Below are 18,311 nucleotides of genomic sequence, written 5' to 3'. Positions count from 1 at the left end.
TGTTTGGAATATGATGCCACAGGAGGTGGTGATGGCCTGGATAGCTTTAAAAGGGGCTTGGACAAATTTATGGAGGAGAAGTCGATCTATGGCTACCAATCTTGATCCGCCTTGATCTCAGATTGCAAATGCCTTAGCAGACCAGGTGATCCGGAGCAACAGCCGCAGAAGGCCATTGCTTTCACATCCTGCATGTGAGCTCCCAAAGGTATCTGTTGGGCCACTGCGAGTAGCAGAGTGCTGGACTAGATGGACTCTGTTCTGATCCAGCAGGCTCTTTCTTATGTTCTTATGTTCTTAACTTGCCAAATTGCTTTCTCCTGGATCCATTCCAGTAACAGTGGTCCATTTCTGTGGCACAAGAATTTCTTGGAAGGACCTTCCGACAGTGTAAGGCTCCTTCTGCTGTGGAAAAGGGCCACCAATAACAGAACGGATCCACTGGCTCCAACTTTATTTCCGACTATGAAGTTCTACCAAATCCATGAGGACGGATGTTGGTGGGAAAGTTCTCAGAATGTGGGGGTGGGAAATACAGCTTCAAGGGAATTTGCTAGACACTCTTCTTGGCTATGCTTCAAACCAATCGATCACAGACTCAGGGAGGGGGGAACCACTATCCCGCTAGTATGTTCATAGTTACCTGATTTTTGCTTCCTAGGTTGTGGATAAGCACCTAATCCTACAAGATGATAAAAACAAGGATGTTATCTTTGCTTCAGCAGCATCTCAGACAGCTTGGCTCCCTATTGCCAGAACTTAACCCTACAGAGGGGACAAAGCTCTGGTGTCGACCATGGATCGGCCCATCTGTGTCTTCGCTGACCACTCTACAGCAGGAGGAGATGGAGGAGGCTATGAAAACCAGTCCTTCATTTTCCACCATAGTTGCTGCTACAATGGACCACCATCAGTAGAAGGAGGTGCTAAAGGCCAGCCCTCCATTCATCATTATTACCCATGATGCAGCAGTCTGCCATCAATAACAAAGGAAGGGGCTAAGATAGCCAGCTCTCCATTTTCCATCACTGTCCATCCTGACAATGGAAAGAAGTGGTTAAGATAGCTAACCCTCCATTTTCTGTCATTACTGAAGACTGCTACAAACCAGAGAAGGAGGGACTAAAATAGATAGTCAACCACAGGTGGAGAAGAGAGAACAGCTGCCGGTCCCAGGACTGGATTTGTTGATATGCTGCAGCCATATTGAAAAAGAGCTACCTGGGCACGTTCCCAGTGCTGTTCGCAGACTCTTATCAATGTATCTCAGTCTATGCTTAGAAAATATATTGTCTGACTAAGTGCCAAACCTAAGGCCAAAGTACCAGATCTGAAATGGGGATGCAGAAAGGCAGAAGGGATTGAGTTGGATGGCAGTGTATGTCTATGGCCCCTTCCGCACCTGCAGAATAATGCACTTTCAATCCACTTTCAATACACTTTGCAGCTGGATTTTACTGTGCAGAATAGCAAAATCCACTTGCAAACAATTGTGAAAGGGGATTGAAAGTGCATTTTTTCTTCTTCCTGAAGATGGGAGTTTGCTTTATATGACAGTTATATATAGGTGGACACTTGTCTACTTTGCGTAGTACCGCTCAAATCTGCTATCAGTGCGGAAGGGGCCTATATGTCTCCCTCATAAGGATCAATTGCTCTGAATCAACTCACGACGTTTGCATTGTCCAAATACATGTTAACAAACGGAGGAAGAAAGAATGGTTATCATACCTGGTCCATAACCAGCTGGAACACCATAGCCTATGGGAAAGAAGAAAGCGTCAAAGAGAAAAGGCTCAGGATGGCAGGACAGGTGGCCAGCGTTCAGAAACCACAGCCTACCCCCATTTTACAAGTGCAAATAGAGACACTCTTGCACAATCCTAGTTCTCAAAGTCCCCCTCGTTTCTTAGGCCCTTTTCCAGACATTAGACATCGTGACTTTCAATCCACTTTCACAACTGTTTGCAAGTGGATTTTGCTATTCCGCACAGTAAAATCCAGCTGCAAAGTGCATTGAAAGTGAATTGAAAGTGCATTGTTCTGCATGTGCAGAAAGGGCCTTAAAATTGCTGAAAGTTTCATGCTGATTGTTAAATCAATAGCTTCTCTTCTACTGATTCAAATCAAATCAAATTCTTTATTGCAGTCAAAGACCAGCACTGATTCAAAAGCAGGTGTGAGTTGTTTTGCTTAAAGAGATCTCAGAAAAACATAATTGCTTAGGAAACTTATTAGCCATTGTAGCAGTAGCACGTGTGAAATGGCACACTGTGTATTGCATACTGCCTTGATGTTCATGCATGTGCCCATGCCCCAGAGGCCTGATGCATCCAATCCTTATTCAGATTTCACTTCTGGAGAAGATCAAGGTGAGCAACATGTGCTAACAAAATGATCTCAAGTCATCACCCAACAGGACAGGGTTTTGCCAAGAAGAGGTACAATAAAATAGGGTCAACTTCCGTACAGCATCTACATCTGAGAAGGTACATCTCCACTTAAGACCCTTGGGAACTGACCCTGAGATTACAAGCCCTCTTGGCAAGGAAGAGCCTCTCTTTTGGCTCTGCACAATCTCTGTTTTGGCTCTGATATCACTCGAACGATGGGAAATCCCATCCTGTTAGGACTGGCTGTGCTGTGCTCACCTGGTCTGCCCATAAAGCTTGGTCCAGTCCCAAATCCATTTTGGGCTCCTAAAAAAAGCAGAAACAGAAAGAGTTAACAGCTGGAGATGGTTTTGCACCAGGGAGGGGTGTTTTATCCCAGCTCTGTCCTTCCCACTATCACAATTGGTTAAGACTGGCAGAAGTATTTTCTTCCAACATCTGTGGTGGACCTACCCAGTCCTGCGGGGAGTCCTCCTGGGCCCCCATAACCAGGATATTTCCCTGCAAAGGAGGAAGAAGACAGTGGTATCAGAGGAGGACATTTTCCACTCCACAGCAACTCTTGTCGTTGAAATGCTTCATAATATGTAGAATTTGTGTTGTGAACCTCCCAGAGCCCTCTGGGGGTTGCTTCATATTATATGTAATGCTTTCATATTATATGAAATATTATATGAAATATAATTTCATATTATATGAAATGCTTCATATTATATGTAGAATTTGTGTTGTGAACCGCCCAGAGCCCTCTGAGGGTTGGGCAGTATAAAAATCCCATCCATCCATCCATCCATCCATCCATCCATCCATCCATCCATCCATCCATCCATCCATCCATCCATCCATCCATCCATCCATCCATCCATCCATCCATCCATCCATCCATCCATCCATCCATCCATCCATCCATCCATCCATCCATCCATCCATGAATGAATGAATGAATGAATGAATGAATGAATGAATGAATGAATGAATGAATGAATGAATGAATGAATGAATGAATAACCCTTGTTTAGCATATTTCAGCATCGGCAAAGCAGATTGAGATGGTCCCTTATTGCACTTCTTAGCTGCAGTAATAAAGGGCGGAAAGTTATAGCAGTGCTCTGATTTTAAGGCCCCTTCCGCACATGCAGAATAATGCACTTCTAATCCACTTTCAATGCCCTTTCAATGCATTTTACTAATTTTAGCTAATCAGTGGACCAGGTCACAAACAGTGACTTCAGCAACTTGTTTACAGACAGACAGTTAACCCTTTTATGACTGAGTTGTGACAGACACTTTGCAAAATCCCAACAATTGTTCTGCATGTGCGGAAATGGCCTGAGTTCTTCATGATAAGAGCATAAGAACGAGCCTGCTGGATCAGACCAGAGTCCATCTAGTCCAGCACTCTGCTACTCGCAGTGACTCACCAGGTTCCATTGGGAGCTCACATGCAGGATGTGAAAGCAATGGCCTTCTGCGGCTGTTGCTCCGGATCACCTGGTCTGCTAAGGCATTTGCAATCTGAGATCAAGGCGGATCAAGATTGGTAGCCATAGATCGACTTCTCCTCCATAAATCTGTCCAAGCCCCTTTTAAAGCTATCCAGGGTAGCGGCCATCACCACCTCCTGTGGCAGCATATTCCAAACACCAATCACACGTTGCGTGAAGAAGGGTTTCCTTTTATTAGTCCTAATTCTTCCCCCCCAGCATTTTCAATGTATGCCCCCTGGTTCTAGTATTGTGAGAAAGAGAAATAATAGATAATAGATACCAAATGGTGAATGGTTTTTTTTATTGGCTGTTGCAGGTTTTCCAGGCGGTGTGGCGGTGGTCTGGTCGTTTTAACTCCTAACATTTTGCTCGCATCTATGGTTGTCATCTTCAGAGGCACGATCTGGTATCATGTGTTTCCCTCCGTGGCACAGTGAGAAAAATAGAGAGAAGCGCATCTTACCATGACTGGCCAGTCATAGATGTGAGTGAAAACTACCAGTAAAAACTTCCAGACCACGGCCACACACAACAGCCTGTTGATTCCGGCTGTGAAAACTTTTGATAATACTTGTTTTACTATTGTTTATCTCTAGAATGCAGAGACAACCTATCTTTGTATTGTTTACCTGCTTTGGCTCCAGCGGGTCCCAATCCGGCTCCTGGCTGCACACCTCCTACACCTGAGGAGTGGGACATAAAAACCAAAGGCTGAAGTCCCCTTTTGTATTGAACAGGGGTCTGATAGTGTTTGGCCTAACGAAGAAGTGGGGAATCGAACCTGGTTCTCCAGATTGGACTCTGCTGCTCTTGACCACTACACCATGCTGGCTCCCAATTATACTGTTACATAAATAAAGTAGTAATGTGTCTTTCATGAGTCATGAGACTGGAGAAATGGGATGTATGTTTGTGAGAGAGAGACAGAGAATGTTACAGATTTGTACCAGATACAGAGATATGCTTAGCCTCTTGAATGGCCAGTTTTTATTAAGCCCGCCTTAGAGTTGCCAACCTACGGGCAGTGGCGTATCTACCTAGGGACAAGGGGTACCCCTTGTCCCCAGGCGCCACTCTTCTGGTCACATGGGGGGCGCAAAATTGCCCCCCCATGTGACCAGGAAGTCCTGCTGCCTCATCGTTTTCGCGTGCCTCAACCTATCCGTGTCAGTCGAGGCATGCAAAAACGATGAGGCAGCAGGACTTCCTGCTGCCTCCAAGCATCCTCACCCCCCCTGGACTCCCCCCTCCCTTCCTCCCCTTTCCAGTCAGAAGAGATTGCAGGCTGCCGGCTAGGAGCCCAGCCGGCAGGGGGAGGGGAGGTGGGCACCCTAGACCTTGCCCATGTCCATGGTGACATGGGCAGGGTCAAGGTCAGTGGGGGGTGGAGCCTGAGGGCATCAGGGGCAGAGCCGGGGGCAGTGGGGCAGAGCCGGTGGGGGCATCCTGGAGACAATTTGTCTCCGGGCGCCATTTACCCATGGTGCGCCTCTGCCTACGGGCAGGGTTTGGAGATCTGTCAGAATTGCAACTGATTTCCAGAGTGAGTGCGAACAACACTGTGAGTGTGAACAACAAATTAATTCCATGTAAATCTATACAAATTGAAATCTACCCATTCTGGTATTAAAGGTGGACCTTGAAAAAAAAAAGATTTCCCACTGATCTAGTGGCAAACTTAAGGGTGTATCTGTGTGTCTGAAGTGGGGATTGTACAACAGATGCCATTTATGCACTTACCACTCACCCCGAGTTTTGCACTTCTTTGTTCCAATGTTTTTTTCACCTGGGGCGTCGGCATGAATTATATACTCTCCCTTAACCCAGCTTTCCCCTGATTTTTACCCAGAATATGCAGTGGAGCATCAATTCCTAGAATACTTACCCCTTATCAGTGATGGGAAGTACGGGCCGCCCCGGCCATTTCCTTGCGGCTTTACTCCTGCAAAATATCCAAAAGAAAGAGGGTAAGGAGGCACATATGCTACCTGGAAATTTTTGTTGGACTCTTTAAGGATTTGAGCCCTTGCCCAGATAGCCCAGGCTAGTCTGATCTCATTAGATCTCAGGAGCTAAGCAGGGTCTGCCCTGGTTAGAATTTGGATGGGCAGTCTCCAAGGAACACCAGGGTTATGATGTGATTACCCTCCAAATGTCTCTAGTCTTGAAAAGAAGAAGAAGAAGAAGAGGAGGAGGAGTTTGGATTTATATCCCCCCTTTCTCTCCTGCAGGAGACTCAAAGGGGCTGACAATCTCCTTGCCCTTCCCCCCTCACAACAAACACCCTGTGAGGTAGGTGGGGCTGAGAGAGCTCTGAGAAGCTGTGACTAGCCCAAGATCACCCAGCTGGCATGTGTGGGAGTGCACAGGCTAATCTGAATTCCCCAGATAAGCCTCCACAGCTCAGGCGGCAGAGCTGGGAATCAAACCCGGTTCCTCCAGATCAGATACACGAGCTCCTAACCTCCCACGCCACTGCTGCTCCTACGGAATCACCATAAGTCAGCTGTGTCTTAATGACACAAGAAAAATAAAGGATTTGAATTCGAGCCTCCCAGATTCTGGTCCGCAGCTCTACCCATTACCCCATATTGGTTGACAAAGTACTGCAGATAGAAAAAAAGAAGAAAGGACCCCTCCTGGGTTATTTTTCGAAGAATCTGTATGACAGGTCATTGATCCTTATGCTGTCGATCATTTATGTTATTTGATGGCAAAGAGTCTGTTAACAGACCTTCAGCCCGATCGGCCATCTTGGAATCCTTCGGTATACTTACCTGGCAGGGGAGACCCCTTGATTTATGTTATTTATTTGCAAGTGTGTATAGCCGATGGCTGCAAAAATAAAGAAGAGCAAGTTTAAAGGTGCCACAAGACTCTTTTGTCGCTCTGCTTGCTGAGAGTGCGGCTTTCTGGCATCTGGTGGGCAACTCCCGCCAAGGCAGGTCTGGGGCTTTCCACAAAGGTCCTTTCACAGCCTCCCCCCCATCCTTGATGCCAGAGGATTATTTAATCACAGAGGGGAAACATTCAGGTCTGTCGTTCACCTAGAACCCCACCCTGTCTCCTGGCTCAGGGACCTGGCCCTGCCTGTGTGCCTGCTGGCCGTTGTGGCTTTGTGGTGTGTGTGTGTGTGGGTGTGTCAACCTCAGTTTTTTTTTTTCAGTTTTATTACGGCCATTAGGCCAGCAAAAAAGAGCAGAGAAGAACAAGAAAAAGGAGGAACAACAAACAAAAGAACAATCGAATTTGCACTGAAATCCACGAAACAGAAATCCACACAAAAAATATCATCAGCTTGTAGCATTCTTACGGTCACCCTCATGTGGTCTGGCTCTTGGTCCCAACATGGTTCTTCTCTTACTATATGCCAGCATACAAAATTTAGCTACCTGCTGAGATATAAGAGAAACTCGGTCTTCCAGCAAAATTCTCACAAGAACTGAGTCGGAATTAACTCTAGTTAAATTTCTGTACTGGATAAACAATGGATGAATTAACGCCTCCCTTTCCCCTTTATGGAGTTCACAATGCAATAAATGTGTCAACCTCTCTCTCCCCAGGGAGGCCACTGAGGAGGTTTTTGAATACAGGGGTTGGCAACTTCATAGAAGGAATGTGGCAACTTTGTGCCAGAAAGGTGATACCAGGCAGGGTACATGAACCCCTAAACCAGGGGTGTCAAACTTGTGGCCCTCCAGATGTTCATGAACTACAATTCCCATCAGTCCCTCCCAACATGAACATTGGTTATACTGGCAAGGGCTGATGGGAATTGTAGTTCATGAACATCTGGAGGGCCACGAATTTGACACCTGTGCCCTAAACTCTCTTCAAGTTGGGAAATCCTGTCAGACAAAAAAACCAAGGAAAGGTTGGGGGAATTATCAGTGAGAAGCTGGGATGCAGGCAAAGGCCCCTTCTGCGCATGCAGAATGATGCACTTTCAATCCACTTTTAATGCGCTTAGAAGCTGAATTTTACTGTGTGGAATAGCAAAATCCACTTGCAAACAGTTGTGAAAGTGGATTGAAAGTGCATTATTCTGCATGTGTGGAAGGGGCCAAAGTGTTGCCTGTCTCACCGTTCAAACAGCCGATGCAGGGGCATCCGGGGTTGCTGGGAGCCCAGCGGCTGGATGTGGGATGTTTCACTTTGTTTCCCTGTGAAACATGCCTCTGAGAATCCCCCCCCCCCCCCACAAACACACTGGCACATAGAGAATCCACTCTAATGGCAGCTGCCTACAGAATCCACCATAATGGTGGGCGGAAGGAGGAAAACAAAACGCTTCCTGTTTGCTGTAGTTTGCATAGGTGAGAAGGAAGTGTGTGAAACCCAAGTTAAAGGGGGAAAGTCTCTAATGTAGTAACTTTCATTTATCCCAGGTTCAGCAAAATAAAATGGATTAGTGTTTGGGGGGCAAGTTCTGTGGGAATTTCTCCCCTATAATGCTTTTTTCACACCCCTTAACCCGTTATATTTTGCCTGAGTGGACTCACCCAATGCCTTTGGGTTCTAACAGGTTGTCATCCTTTCAAACAGTACACATATAGCCTTGTCACTATTAGCTATCAACTTCATATAAAGCTCCCTACTGAGGTAACTTTAGCAGAACACTGATACTCCAGACTATGAATCCACCTGTGTGTATAACTGGATTAGAAATTCTTCTTCACCCAGAAGATAGATTCCCTTGCCTTTATGTATGGTCACCTGTGGAAAATCTCACTACTATTCCACCTCCAGCTTTGACCACTAAATAAAACTCCCAGTTCTCCTGAATATGTATTTTTCCAGTAGGTTTCCATGTAACTGAATTTGAGACACAATAGATTCCATCAGATTGTGATAAAATACTTCTGTATGTTTCTTCTGAAGAATTTAGCAGGCACTTTGTAAATTTGTGGAAGTTAAAAGACCATGGATCACCTCCAAATTTTGATAGCTCTTTCCTAAATCTCGTTTAAATGTATTTCCATTGACTCTGCTTAGTGGGAGATTTCACAGTGTACTTATGGAGGCCCGACTATGTCCTTGCAACTCTAACGCAATTGAAACAACGACCCACATTTTATTGTATTGTGAATTTTATTGTAATGTTAGAAATCAGTTGATTTCACCCTTGCTAACCAGAATTTTTAGACATTCAGATAATGTTATTGTTAACTTTTTACTCAAAGATAAGGATATTCAGAGGTGGGATCCAGCAGGCTCTCACAGGTTCCCGAGAGTAGGTTACTGATTATTTGTGTGTGCCGAGAGGAGGTTACTAATTGGTGATTTTGCCATGTGATTTTTGCCTTAGTTACGCCCCTCCTGTCAGCAGTAGCGCGCAGAACTTGAAGCAGTCTAGCAGGAGCTGCACTGGCATGTGTGGCAGCCTGTGTCTGCGTGCATTCGTTTCCCGCCCAAGGACCGGCGCAGCGGCTGCATCCTTTTCACAGCCCTGCCCAGGAATGCCCCGCCCCCAGAATGCCCGGCCACGCCCCCGTCGTGCCCCGCCCAGCCCCATTGGCGCTACGCCACAGTTAGAATCCCACCACCATGGGAACCTGTTACTAAAATTTTTGGATCCCACCACTGAGGATATTACTATATCTTACACAGTGGTGAAGTGTTATTACATACCCATTCGAGGGCAGAGATCTCTGGTGGGTGAAACAAAATTGTAACCTTGCTGGTTGTGTGCACACTATCCTTTCAGGTTTTTATCTGCTGGTCAAATGACTGCAAATAAACTCAGCCGAACAACTGAACTGACATCTGAAAGGCAATCAAGAACTCAGAATCCCACCCACCAGTATGAGTTTATGAGCTTAACAACTAAACTGTTCACTGAAACCCTTCCTGACTTGAGGAAAGATTGGCAGCCGTAGGGAAGCTATGAAAATTTGACATCTGACTTTGCTAGGGAAACTCAAGCTGGTGGTAAGCGAGCTCATTCAACACCAGAATGCTGAATTCCTGTATCCAAATATTTCATGTGCTATTCTCTGTGCTGTTCTTCAAAGCCCCCACCTCTGCTAAGAACAGAAAAGTTGCTTCACTGGATCAGACTAAATTTCTATTTGTCATCCAGCCCTCGATGGTAGCCAAGCAAATCTTGCTGACCGAGTGCTGTACACCGCCCAGAGCCCCTCGGGGATGGGGCGGTCTAGAAGCCCAAAGTATAAATAAATAAATAAATAAATAAATAAATAAATAAATAAATAAATAAATAAATAAATAAATAAATAAATAAATAAATAAATGTCTTTCTTTTAACACCCTTCAGCTGAGATATCCTGCCTCTGGCCATGAAGGTTCTATTTCTGGCTATCGTAGCTAATCGATGGACCTATCCTTTGTAAAAGACCATTAAAGCTAGCAGTGGTTGTCGCTCAGGGCTGGAGCGAGGGGGAGCTGTGCCCAGAGCACACGTGCACCCCATACCCCTGCCACACAATGCCCCAGCCACGCCTCGGAATGCACCTGCCATGCCACCGTCACACCCCTGCACTGGCACATGCCTGGTGCATCATGCCCCCCTATCCCTTCGGTGTTACGCCACTGTTGTCGCTTTATCTATGTGGTTAAATTATTATACAAGGTAGGATCTGGGAGACCCTAGTTTGAAACCTGCTCTGCTGTAAAAGCTTGCTAGATGACCTTGGGCCAGTCACATACGCATAAACATACTCTCTCAATCTACCTACCTCACAGGGATGTTGCTCTAAGGATACAATGGAAGAAGGGGGAATGAGGTTGTCAGATGAATTGGATCTCCATTGGAGAGAAAAACTAGTAGTAGAAGAAGAAGAGTTTGGATTTATATCCCCCCTTTCTCTCCTGCAGGAGACTCAAAGGGGCTGACAATCTCCTTGCCCTTCCCCCCTCACAACAAACACCCTGAGAGAGCTCAGGTCACCCAGCTGGCATGTGTTGGAGTGTACAGGCTAATCTGAATTCCCCAGATAAGCCTCCACAGCTCAGGCGGCAGAGCTGGGAATCAAACCCGGTTCCTCCAGATTAGACACATGAGCTCTTAACCTCCTACGCCACTGCTGCTCCTATACTTATAGGTATGAATGTCTCCTTTTCGGGTGCTGTCAAATCACAACTGACTTACGGCGACCCCTGTAGCGTTTTCAATGCAAGAGACATTTGGAGGTGGTTTGCCATTGCCTACTACCCCATCACAACCCTGGTATTCCTTGGAGGTTGCCCATCTAAATACTAACCAGGGCCAACCCTGCTTAGTTCTAAGAACTGAGATCAGGCTAGCCGGGGGCTATCCACATCAGGGCATAAACGTCTAAATAAATAAAAGTAATTGTGGCACTGAGTTCTATATGATAGTTAGGTGGTGTGCACAGAAATAGTTCCCCTTTGTTTGCATTGAATTTATCGGAAATCAGCTGCACCGGATTTAGCTCCCCACCCCCCACCCCACTTCTAACGTTACAAGAGAGATTCTCTCATTATTCTCTCTGTCCATATTGTAATTTAATTTTTATTGGGGTACATGGATGTGTTTGTTTAAACTGTACACCACCCAGAGCCCTTAGGGCAGTGGTGGCGAACCTTTGGCACTCCAGATGTTATGGACTACAATTCCCATCAGCCCCTGCCAGCACGGCCAATTTGCCATGTTGGCAGGGGCTGATGGGAATTGTAGTCCATGACATCTGGAGTGCCAAAGGTTCGCCACCACGGCCTTAGGGGATAGGGCGGTATAATAAATCCAACTAATCAATAAATGAATTGTTGATGATTTTGTCAGGGTTTGACATATTCCTTGGTGGTCGTTTTCTTTTAAAAGACCCAAATTGCAAATGGTTTCCTTTTCTGGAGAGATGTACCATGCCTCTGATGCAAAGAAATTAAAGTTCTTTTTCCTACTAATCTTCTTTCTTCCTTGCCTAATCCCTCCCCCCGTCCCCCCCATCTCACAGACTTACCACCCTGCAGGCTTCCTCTGGCCAAACACAAGAGAAGGAGCGTCGAGCAAAGATTCAAACTCCTCATTGTGAAGCTGCGGGAACTTTCCAGAGTTTCAGGACCCCACAAGGGGTTTAGGTGGGGGAGCTGCTCCTTTTATCCCCTGCTCATGCCCCACCTCCTCCCTTCATTTGCTGGGCAGGCCACGCCCATTTCATCCTACCCAATGGTCTCTCAGCAGACCCCCAGGAGAGAGGTGGGCAAGACAGACACAGCAACACCTTGCTGCTAACCCAGCCGTTTAACGCAGATTCATTCACACCTGCGTTAGCTGGCTCTGCCATCAGACATATCTTTGCATCCCTGTGTGCATTGTGCACACGCAACACTCCAGATTCACACCCACCCAAATACTGGGACATCTGACTTCATTATACAGCACTTGAAAAAAATTTTTTTAAGTACTTGCTAGATTAAAAAAATTGCAGCAGACCTGGAGATTTTGGGGTCGGGGTGTTTGGGGAGGGGAAGGTTTAAGGAGCGGAGGACCCTCTGCTGGGTATAATTCCATAGAGTCCGCTCTCCGGCCATTTTCTCCAAGGGAGCTGATTTTGGTTATCCAGAGAACAATTGCATTAGAAGAAGAAGAAGAGAAGAGTTTGGATTTATATCCCCCCTTTCTCTCCTGCAGGAGACTCAAAGGGGCTGACAATCTCCTTGCCCTTCCCCCCTCACAACAAACACCCTGTGAGGTGGGTGGGGCTGAGAGAGCTCCAAGAAGCTGTGACTAGCCCAAGGTCACCCAGCTGGCGTGTGTGGGAGTGCACAGGCTAATCTGAATTCCCCAGATAAGCCTCCACAGCTCAGGCGGCAGAGCGGGGAATCAAACCCGGTTCCTCCAGATTAGATACACAAGCTCCTAACCTCCTACGCCACTGCTGCAAGAGATCACCAGATGCCACCTGGAGTCAGGCAAATTTACTAACAACTGTTGACAGATAATATCCTTCATTTGCCCAGTTCTTTTCAAAAGCTGTCTATGCTACTGGCCATCACTATATGTTTTGGCAAAAGCGACTAATAAGACTCTGTGCCTTCTGTGACTGACTCCTACCCGGGCAAACTTGGTGAGCCAGTGTGGAGTGGTTGTTTAGGGTGTTGGGCTTAAGTGTCAGAGTCTTGGGTTCAAATTCCCATCCTGCCATGAAGCTTTGTCGTGTGACCTGAGAATATAATGGGGAAAGGAGTCCCTTGTGGTTAGAATGACAGACTAGTCTGTGGGATACCCAGGTTTGAACTCCCCCAAAATCACCTGGACGCTGGATGGGTGAAATTGGATTATTCGCACACCTTCAGCCTAGCCTACTTCACAGTTTGTACTATTGCCCCCCTTCAAAAAAATGTAGATCTGATCCTGGTTGGAGGAAGTCCCCATCGGCTAGAACAAAATGGAATCTCCTTTGGAGGTTTTTAAACAGAGGCTGGATGGCCATCTGTCAGGAGTGCTTTGATTGTGTGTTCCAGCATTGCAGGGGGTTGGACTTGATGGCCCTTGGGGTCTCTTCCAACTCTATGATTCTATAATTCTAAGCCTGTTTGGAGGATGGTTGGATCCATCCCAGCATGGGGCTTTGAACCTAAGTCTCTCAGATCCCAGACCCACACTCTATTATGCTGTACTGGTTCTTTATGTGTTTTCAGGTTACAACTGACTTATGGCAACCCCAGTCAGGGGATTGCAAATCAAATGGGAAGCCGAGGTGGTTTGCCATTGCCTTCTTCTGTAGAGTCTTCCTTGGTAGTGTCCCATCCGACTACTGACCATGCTCAGTATCCGAGATCTGATGAGATTGGGCTAGATCATGCCATTACGTTTTCTGAAGATGCAGCACCTCTATCTCCTGAGAACAGGCTCCCCTGAGGAATTGAACCAAGAACCTCTTGTACTCAGTGGCGTACCGCCCATTGGGCAAAGTGGGCAGTTGCCCAAGGCGCAGAAATTTAAAGTCACATGGGGAGAGCCTGATTTCTAAGCCCCGCCCACTCTGGCTAAGCCCCGCCCACTCTGTACGGTGGCCCACAAGCCACCAAAGGTAGAGCGGGAGGACAGGGAGCTCCGCCTCTGGTGAACTTGGGCTGCTGGGGCCGGCCGGGAAGGGCGAGTGCCGCAGCCGGGCTGCTCTGCCCGGGGGGGGCATCAAACCCAGGTTTTGCCCAGGACGCCAGTTTGCCTAGATATACCACTGCTTGTACTCAAAGTGAGAATCACATTTCCCTGGACCTATAGGCCACCCTCTTGCCTGACAGAGCTTCTGAGCAACACAACAAATTCAAAATATTATTTTAGGCTCTGGAGGCAGAGCACAATCCTTAAAACAATAATTCCAAATGACTAAAATCCTGTAAAACCAGCAGCCACAGCAATCGACCGAACAACAACAGCAGCTTTGAAAAGCACGTCACAAGATAAAATAAAAGGGAAAATGTCAGCTTTAGTACGAGGGGATGTCCAGTAGGGATAGCTTGCTCCATCGTCATTTTACAGCTCCGATGGAAAAGCTGCACCTGTTGAACTCCTGCCTGTTGCACAGCTCCGAAAAACACACCGCTTTGGGTCATTTAAATAGGGGACAGCGAGCTCAGCCTACCTGCCCCCGTGGACTTCAAAGCTGCTTTGTGGGGTCCTTTGCAAAACCTGCCATCCTTGGCCAAGATAAACAATGACTTGGCTTCCACCTCTGTGCTGTAAGGCACCCGGCCTGCCTGTTTGGAAAACTCACATCCAGCCAGCCAGCTGTGTAATCCCGTCCCCCCACCCCCCCCTCCCAAGTATGTTTAAACTGTCTGGTAGCTGTGACGGCTGTTAATCATGGTCTCCCTGCCAGCTCTTGTTCACAAAAGTGGCTCAAATGCATGCTGTGAGTTTGGGAGAGGCAGGGAAATTAAATTGGGGAAGACAGTGTTTTGCAGCTTCGCATTCGCAATGCTCTTCTGCATGGCTGCAACCTTGCCCCAGATAGGAGTCTCCTGGGACCTTGAGGAAGCTGCTCTTAAACCCCCTACCAGAATTTAGGGATAATCAACAGACATACACAGACAAAACACACACCTTCTAACGCTAATAATGGTTCTGTGCCTATAAGTCCGTGGTGGCGAACCTTTCGCACTCCAGATGTTATGGACTACAATTCCCATCAGCCCCTGCCAGCATAGTCAATTGGCCATGCAGGCAAGGGCTGATGGGAATTGTAGTCCATAACATCTGGAGTGCCAAAGGTTCGCCACCACTGCTATAAGTAGTACAATTGAGTGGTGGGCACACTCACAGATGACATGGAGGTTTCTGCACACTTTAGTGTCTCTGAATGCAACCAACTTAGAATCATAAAATCATAGAGTTGGAAGAGACCCCAAAGGCCATCAGCAGGGGGCTTTCAAGGCAAATGGGAAGCAGAGGTGGCATGCCATTGCTTTCCTCTGGTTCTCATGAGACCAAGGGTCAGGGGAAAGCCTAGTTATCTAATCAGCATGTGAAGCCATAAAGTAAAGATGAAGGAAAGAATGCCCCAGAATGGCAGTGGTTACATATAGCAGGCTGGTTACATATATCTTGTAGCAATTACATTGAGTTGGGAATGCATCTCAGTTCACCTGGATACAATCCCCCTGACAGAATCTAACACAGGGTCCCCAAAGAATTTTCCCTGCAGACACCAACCAGACTAGTGGAAGCGGTAGCAAGCAGCATGGAGGCATACTGCCGGAACATCCCGTTTCCATGCCTTTGATGTATAAAATATTGTATTAAAATGCAGAACCCAAAAACAAGGGATCGCACAAAAGGAAATATTTCAAGACTACTGACACCTTCACATGAGGGTTTTTTTCTTGAGTGAAATTGACTAGCTGGTCTAGTTCTTTTCTTTTTTTATATAATTTTTATTGTATCATTTGAATATTACATTTTATTGATGCTTTTCTTCGTTTTTTTTTCAAAAAATACATTTTCCCCCTTTTCCCCCTCCCCCCATATTTTTCATAGTTTTATCAAACAAACAGCAGTAAGTTCATTCTTTGTCATCGTTTCTCCCATTTCTCCTCATTGACTCCAGCTTCTTTCCTCCAGTCCGTGTATGGTCCATATCTTCAAGATTTCGCTCTGTTTATCTTGCCACAGTTTATTCTTTGTTATTATTTCGAAAATGTCGAGTGTCACTTGTTCCCAGATGTATTCCAACCATTTCTGGATTGCCCATTTTTTTCTTTTCTTTCCAGCCTAAAGCTATTGTCGCATGTGCTGCTTTGATCGTTATTTTATACATATAGCTATATTTTTAATCTACCCTTCTATCCTCCATTACACCCATGAACATTAAGTCGTTATTTATCCCAATATTAATCTTCACCAGTTTCTCGATATATAACATTACGGTTGTCCAAAATTTTTTCACTTCTATACATTCCGTCCACATATGGCTATAATATGCCTCCTGATGTCAGCATTTAGGACTGAGTCCTTTAATCATATATGCTAGTTGTTTTGGTGTTCTATACCATCTCAATATCACTTTTCTTTCCAATTCCATATATTTCTCAATCTTTATATTTTTCCAACTGTCCATTAGATTTTCAGTTTTCCCAGTGTCTAGAGAACCTTCCTTCTCCCATTTTTGGCTGGTCTAGTTCTTAAGTGAAATGGACTAGCTGGTCTAGTGCATTTCATAACTCTGTGGATTCCCTGGGATGCTGGGAAGCATTTGCTCCTGATTCCATCAGAGCTGGCTTGGGAGGAAGATGAGTCCAACGATGGAGCAAGGGAAGGCAGGGGGAAAGATTGGGTTTAGCTCCCCTCACCTGCATGCTTCGTTTTCTGTAAAAGCAGATGAGCCCCGTGGCGCAGAGTGGTAAGCTGCAGTTTGCAGTCCAAGCTCTGCTCACAACTTGAGTTTGATCCCAACGGAAGCCAGTCTCAGGTAGCCGGCTCAAGGCGGACTCAGCCTTCCATCATTCCCCGGGTTGCAAAATGAGCACTCAGGGTGGTAAAGTATAGATGACTGGGAAAAGCAATGGCAAACCACCCCTTCAACATAGCCTGCCTAGTAAACGTCACGAGGCCCAGACTGGTACCGGGGACTACCTTCACCTTTTAAAAACGAGACTCCCCCACTCTTTAGGTGTGAACACAATAATTTACACTGTGCACATTTATATTAGTTTGGCTCCTTGGATTTAGCACATTTGACAACAGCAAAGACATCTTCTGGAAGGGATGAAATCCGCCCTGTTGCTTCTTTCAGATCTAATGCTCCCAATGGCTCTCTGTCTGTTGCTGCTGCCACAGTTTACGCTGCTTCAAAATACTTTTGCTTCCTGACTCTAAACTGGGGTGTCTCCAGGTCACGTTGGAAAGAAAAAGCATTGTGGAAGGAACTTTTCCATGCTTCAAAAGTGCCAGGAACCACCAATAAATCGCTTTTATAGTCCCCCAGTCAAGCTGGGCATGAGAAAAATGGAAAGATACAGGAAGGCTGGGATGCAGCCAGAATGATGCGTGGGGAAGAAGAGTGGAGAAAGAAGAAGAAGAAGAAGAAGAAGAAGAAGAAGAAGAAGAAGAAGAAGAAGAAGAAGAAGAAGAAGAAGAAGAAGAAGAAGAAGAAGAAGAAGAAGAAGAAGAAGAAGAAGAAGAAGAAGAAGAAGAAGAAGAAGAGTTGGATTTATATCCCCTCTTTCTCTCCTATAGGGAGACTCAAAAGGGCTTACAATGGGACGTTGCCGTGTGTGTGTGTTTTAATTCTCTTGATGCCGCTTGGAAAGGCATTGGGCAGGGGCATACCGCTCAGGGGGACATATGCGGCCATTTAGTCACGTGGGGGGAGGAAAATCACCCCCACACCCCTCCTCCTTCCCCCCAGGTCCATACACTGACTTCAAGACCTGGTGCAACAAACGTTGTTTGGTTGTGGTGAAGGAGGGCAGCCACCCATATGGGGGGGGGGGGGGCGGCGGTGGGCAGAAAACTCAGATTTTGCACCGGGCTACATATTTCCTTGATACACATCTGGGAGTGGGAAAGAGGTTCTGAGGGGTGAGGAATTCTCTACTCTGACCGTGGGACTGGCAAACCTATTTAGGGGTCACCTAAAACACACACACACCGTTTTATTGGATGGGGCATCACACTGTGGAGCAGCTTACACACAAGCCAGGCTTTGAACAGGGGAACAGCATAAATCCAGAGTCCCTCAAATCTGAAGACAGATCTATGGGAGTCCAAATCTTATTCCGGTATATTGAACTTTTTATCAGTGTTTTGGGTTGGACTCGTGAATAAGGGCTTAGGGTCTGCCAGTAAGGAACTGGGAAGCAACTTCCCCCTTATCTGGAGAGATGAGAGTTCAAACCAAGTGGAGGTCTCAGCTTTTGTGCCACTCCGCTTTCTCAAACTAGACCACGAGCTACCTCTTACCATGCAGGTATCCAATCTTGACACCATGCCGCTGCCCAGACC

General features: G+C 46.3%; 2 protein-coding genes across 7 annotated transcripts in view; both read right to left on the bottom strand.

The window, feature by feature from the left end:
- The window catches only part of GREP1 (glycine rich extracellular protein 1), a 29,320-nt gene extending 17,374 nt beyond the window's left edge, over window positions 1–11,946 (bottom strand). For all 6 annotated transcript variants that reach the window (XM_048517623.1, XM_048517624.1, XM_048517626.1 and 3 more), the window contains exons 1-7: window positions 11,824–11,946; window positions 5,766–5,822; window positions 4,510–4,563; window positions 2,847–2,894; window positions 2,652–2,699; window positions 1,732–1,761; window positions 644–682 (exon numbers count right to left, since the gene is read on the bottom strand). In XM_048517623.1, coding sequence (XP_048373580.1) covers window positions 644–682; window positions 1,732–1,761; window positions 2,652–2,699; window positions 2,847–2,894; window positions 4,510–4,563; window positions 5,766–5,822; window positions 11,824–11,890 — 343 coding nt within the window. In that variant the 5' untranslated portion in view covers window positions 11,891–11,946. The remainder of the gene's footprint in view (window positions 1–643; window positions 683–1,731; window positions 1,762–2,651; window positions 2,700–2,846; window positions 2,895–4,509; window positions 4,564–5,765; window positions 5,823–11,823) is intronic.
- The window catches only part of LOC125444887 (sulfotransferase 1C2-like), a 343,341-nt gene that overhangs the window by 210,367 nt on the left and 114,663 nt on the right, over window positions 1–18,311 (bottom strand). The window lies entirely within an intron of this gene.

The sequence above is a fragment of the Sphaerodactylus townsendi genome, linkage group LG15, assembly GCF_021028975.2.
Source record: "Sphaerodactylus townsendi isolate TG3544 linkage group LG15, MPM_Stown_v2.3, whole genome shotgun sequence".
NCBI classification, from domain to species: Eukaryota; Metazoa; Chordata; class Lepidosauria; order Squamata; family Sphaerodactylidae; genus Sphaerodactylus; species Sphaerodactylus townsendi.
Note: the sequence above shows the minus strand (reverse complement) of the source record. Positions and strands in the feature narration are given on the sequence as shown.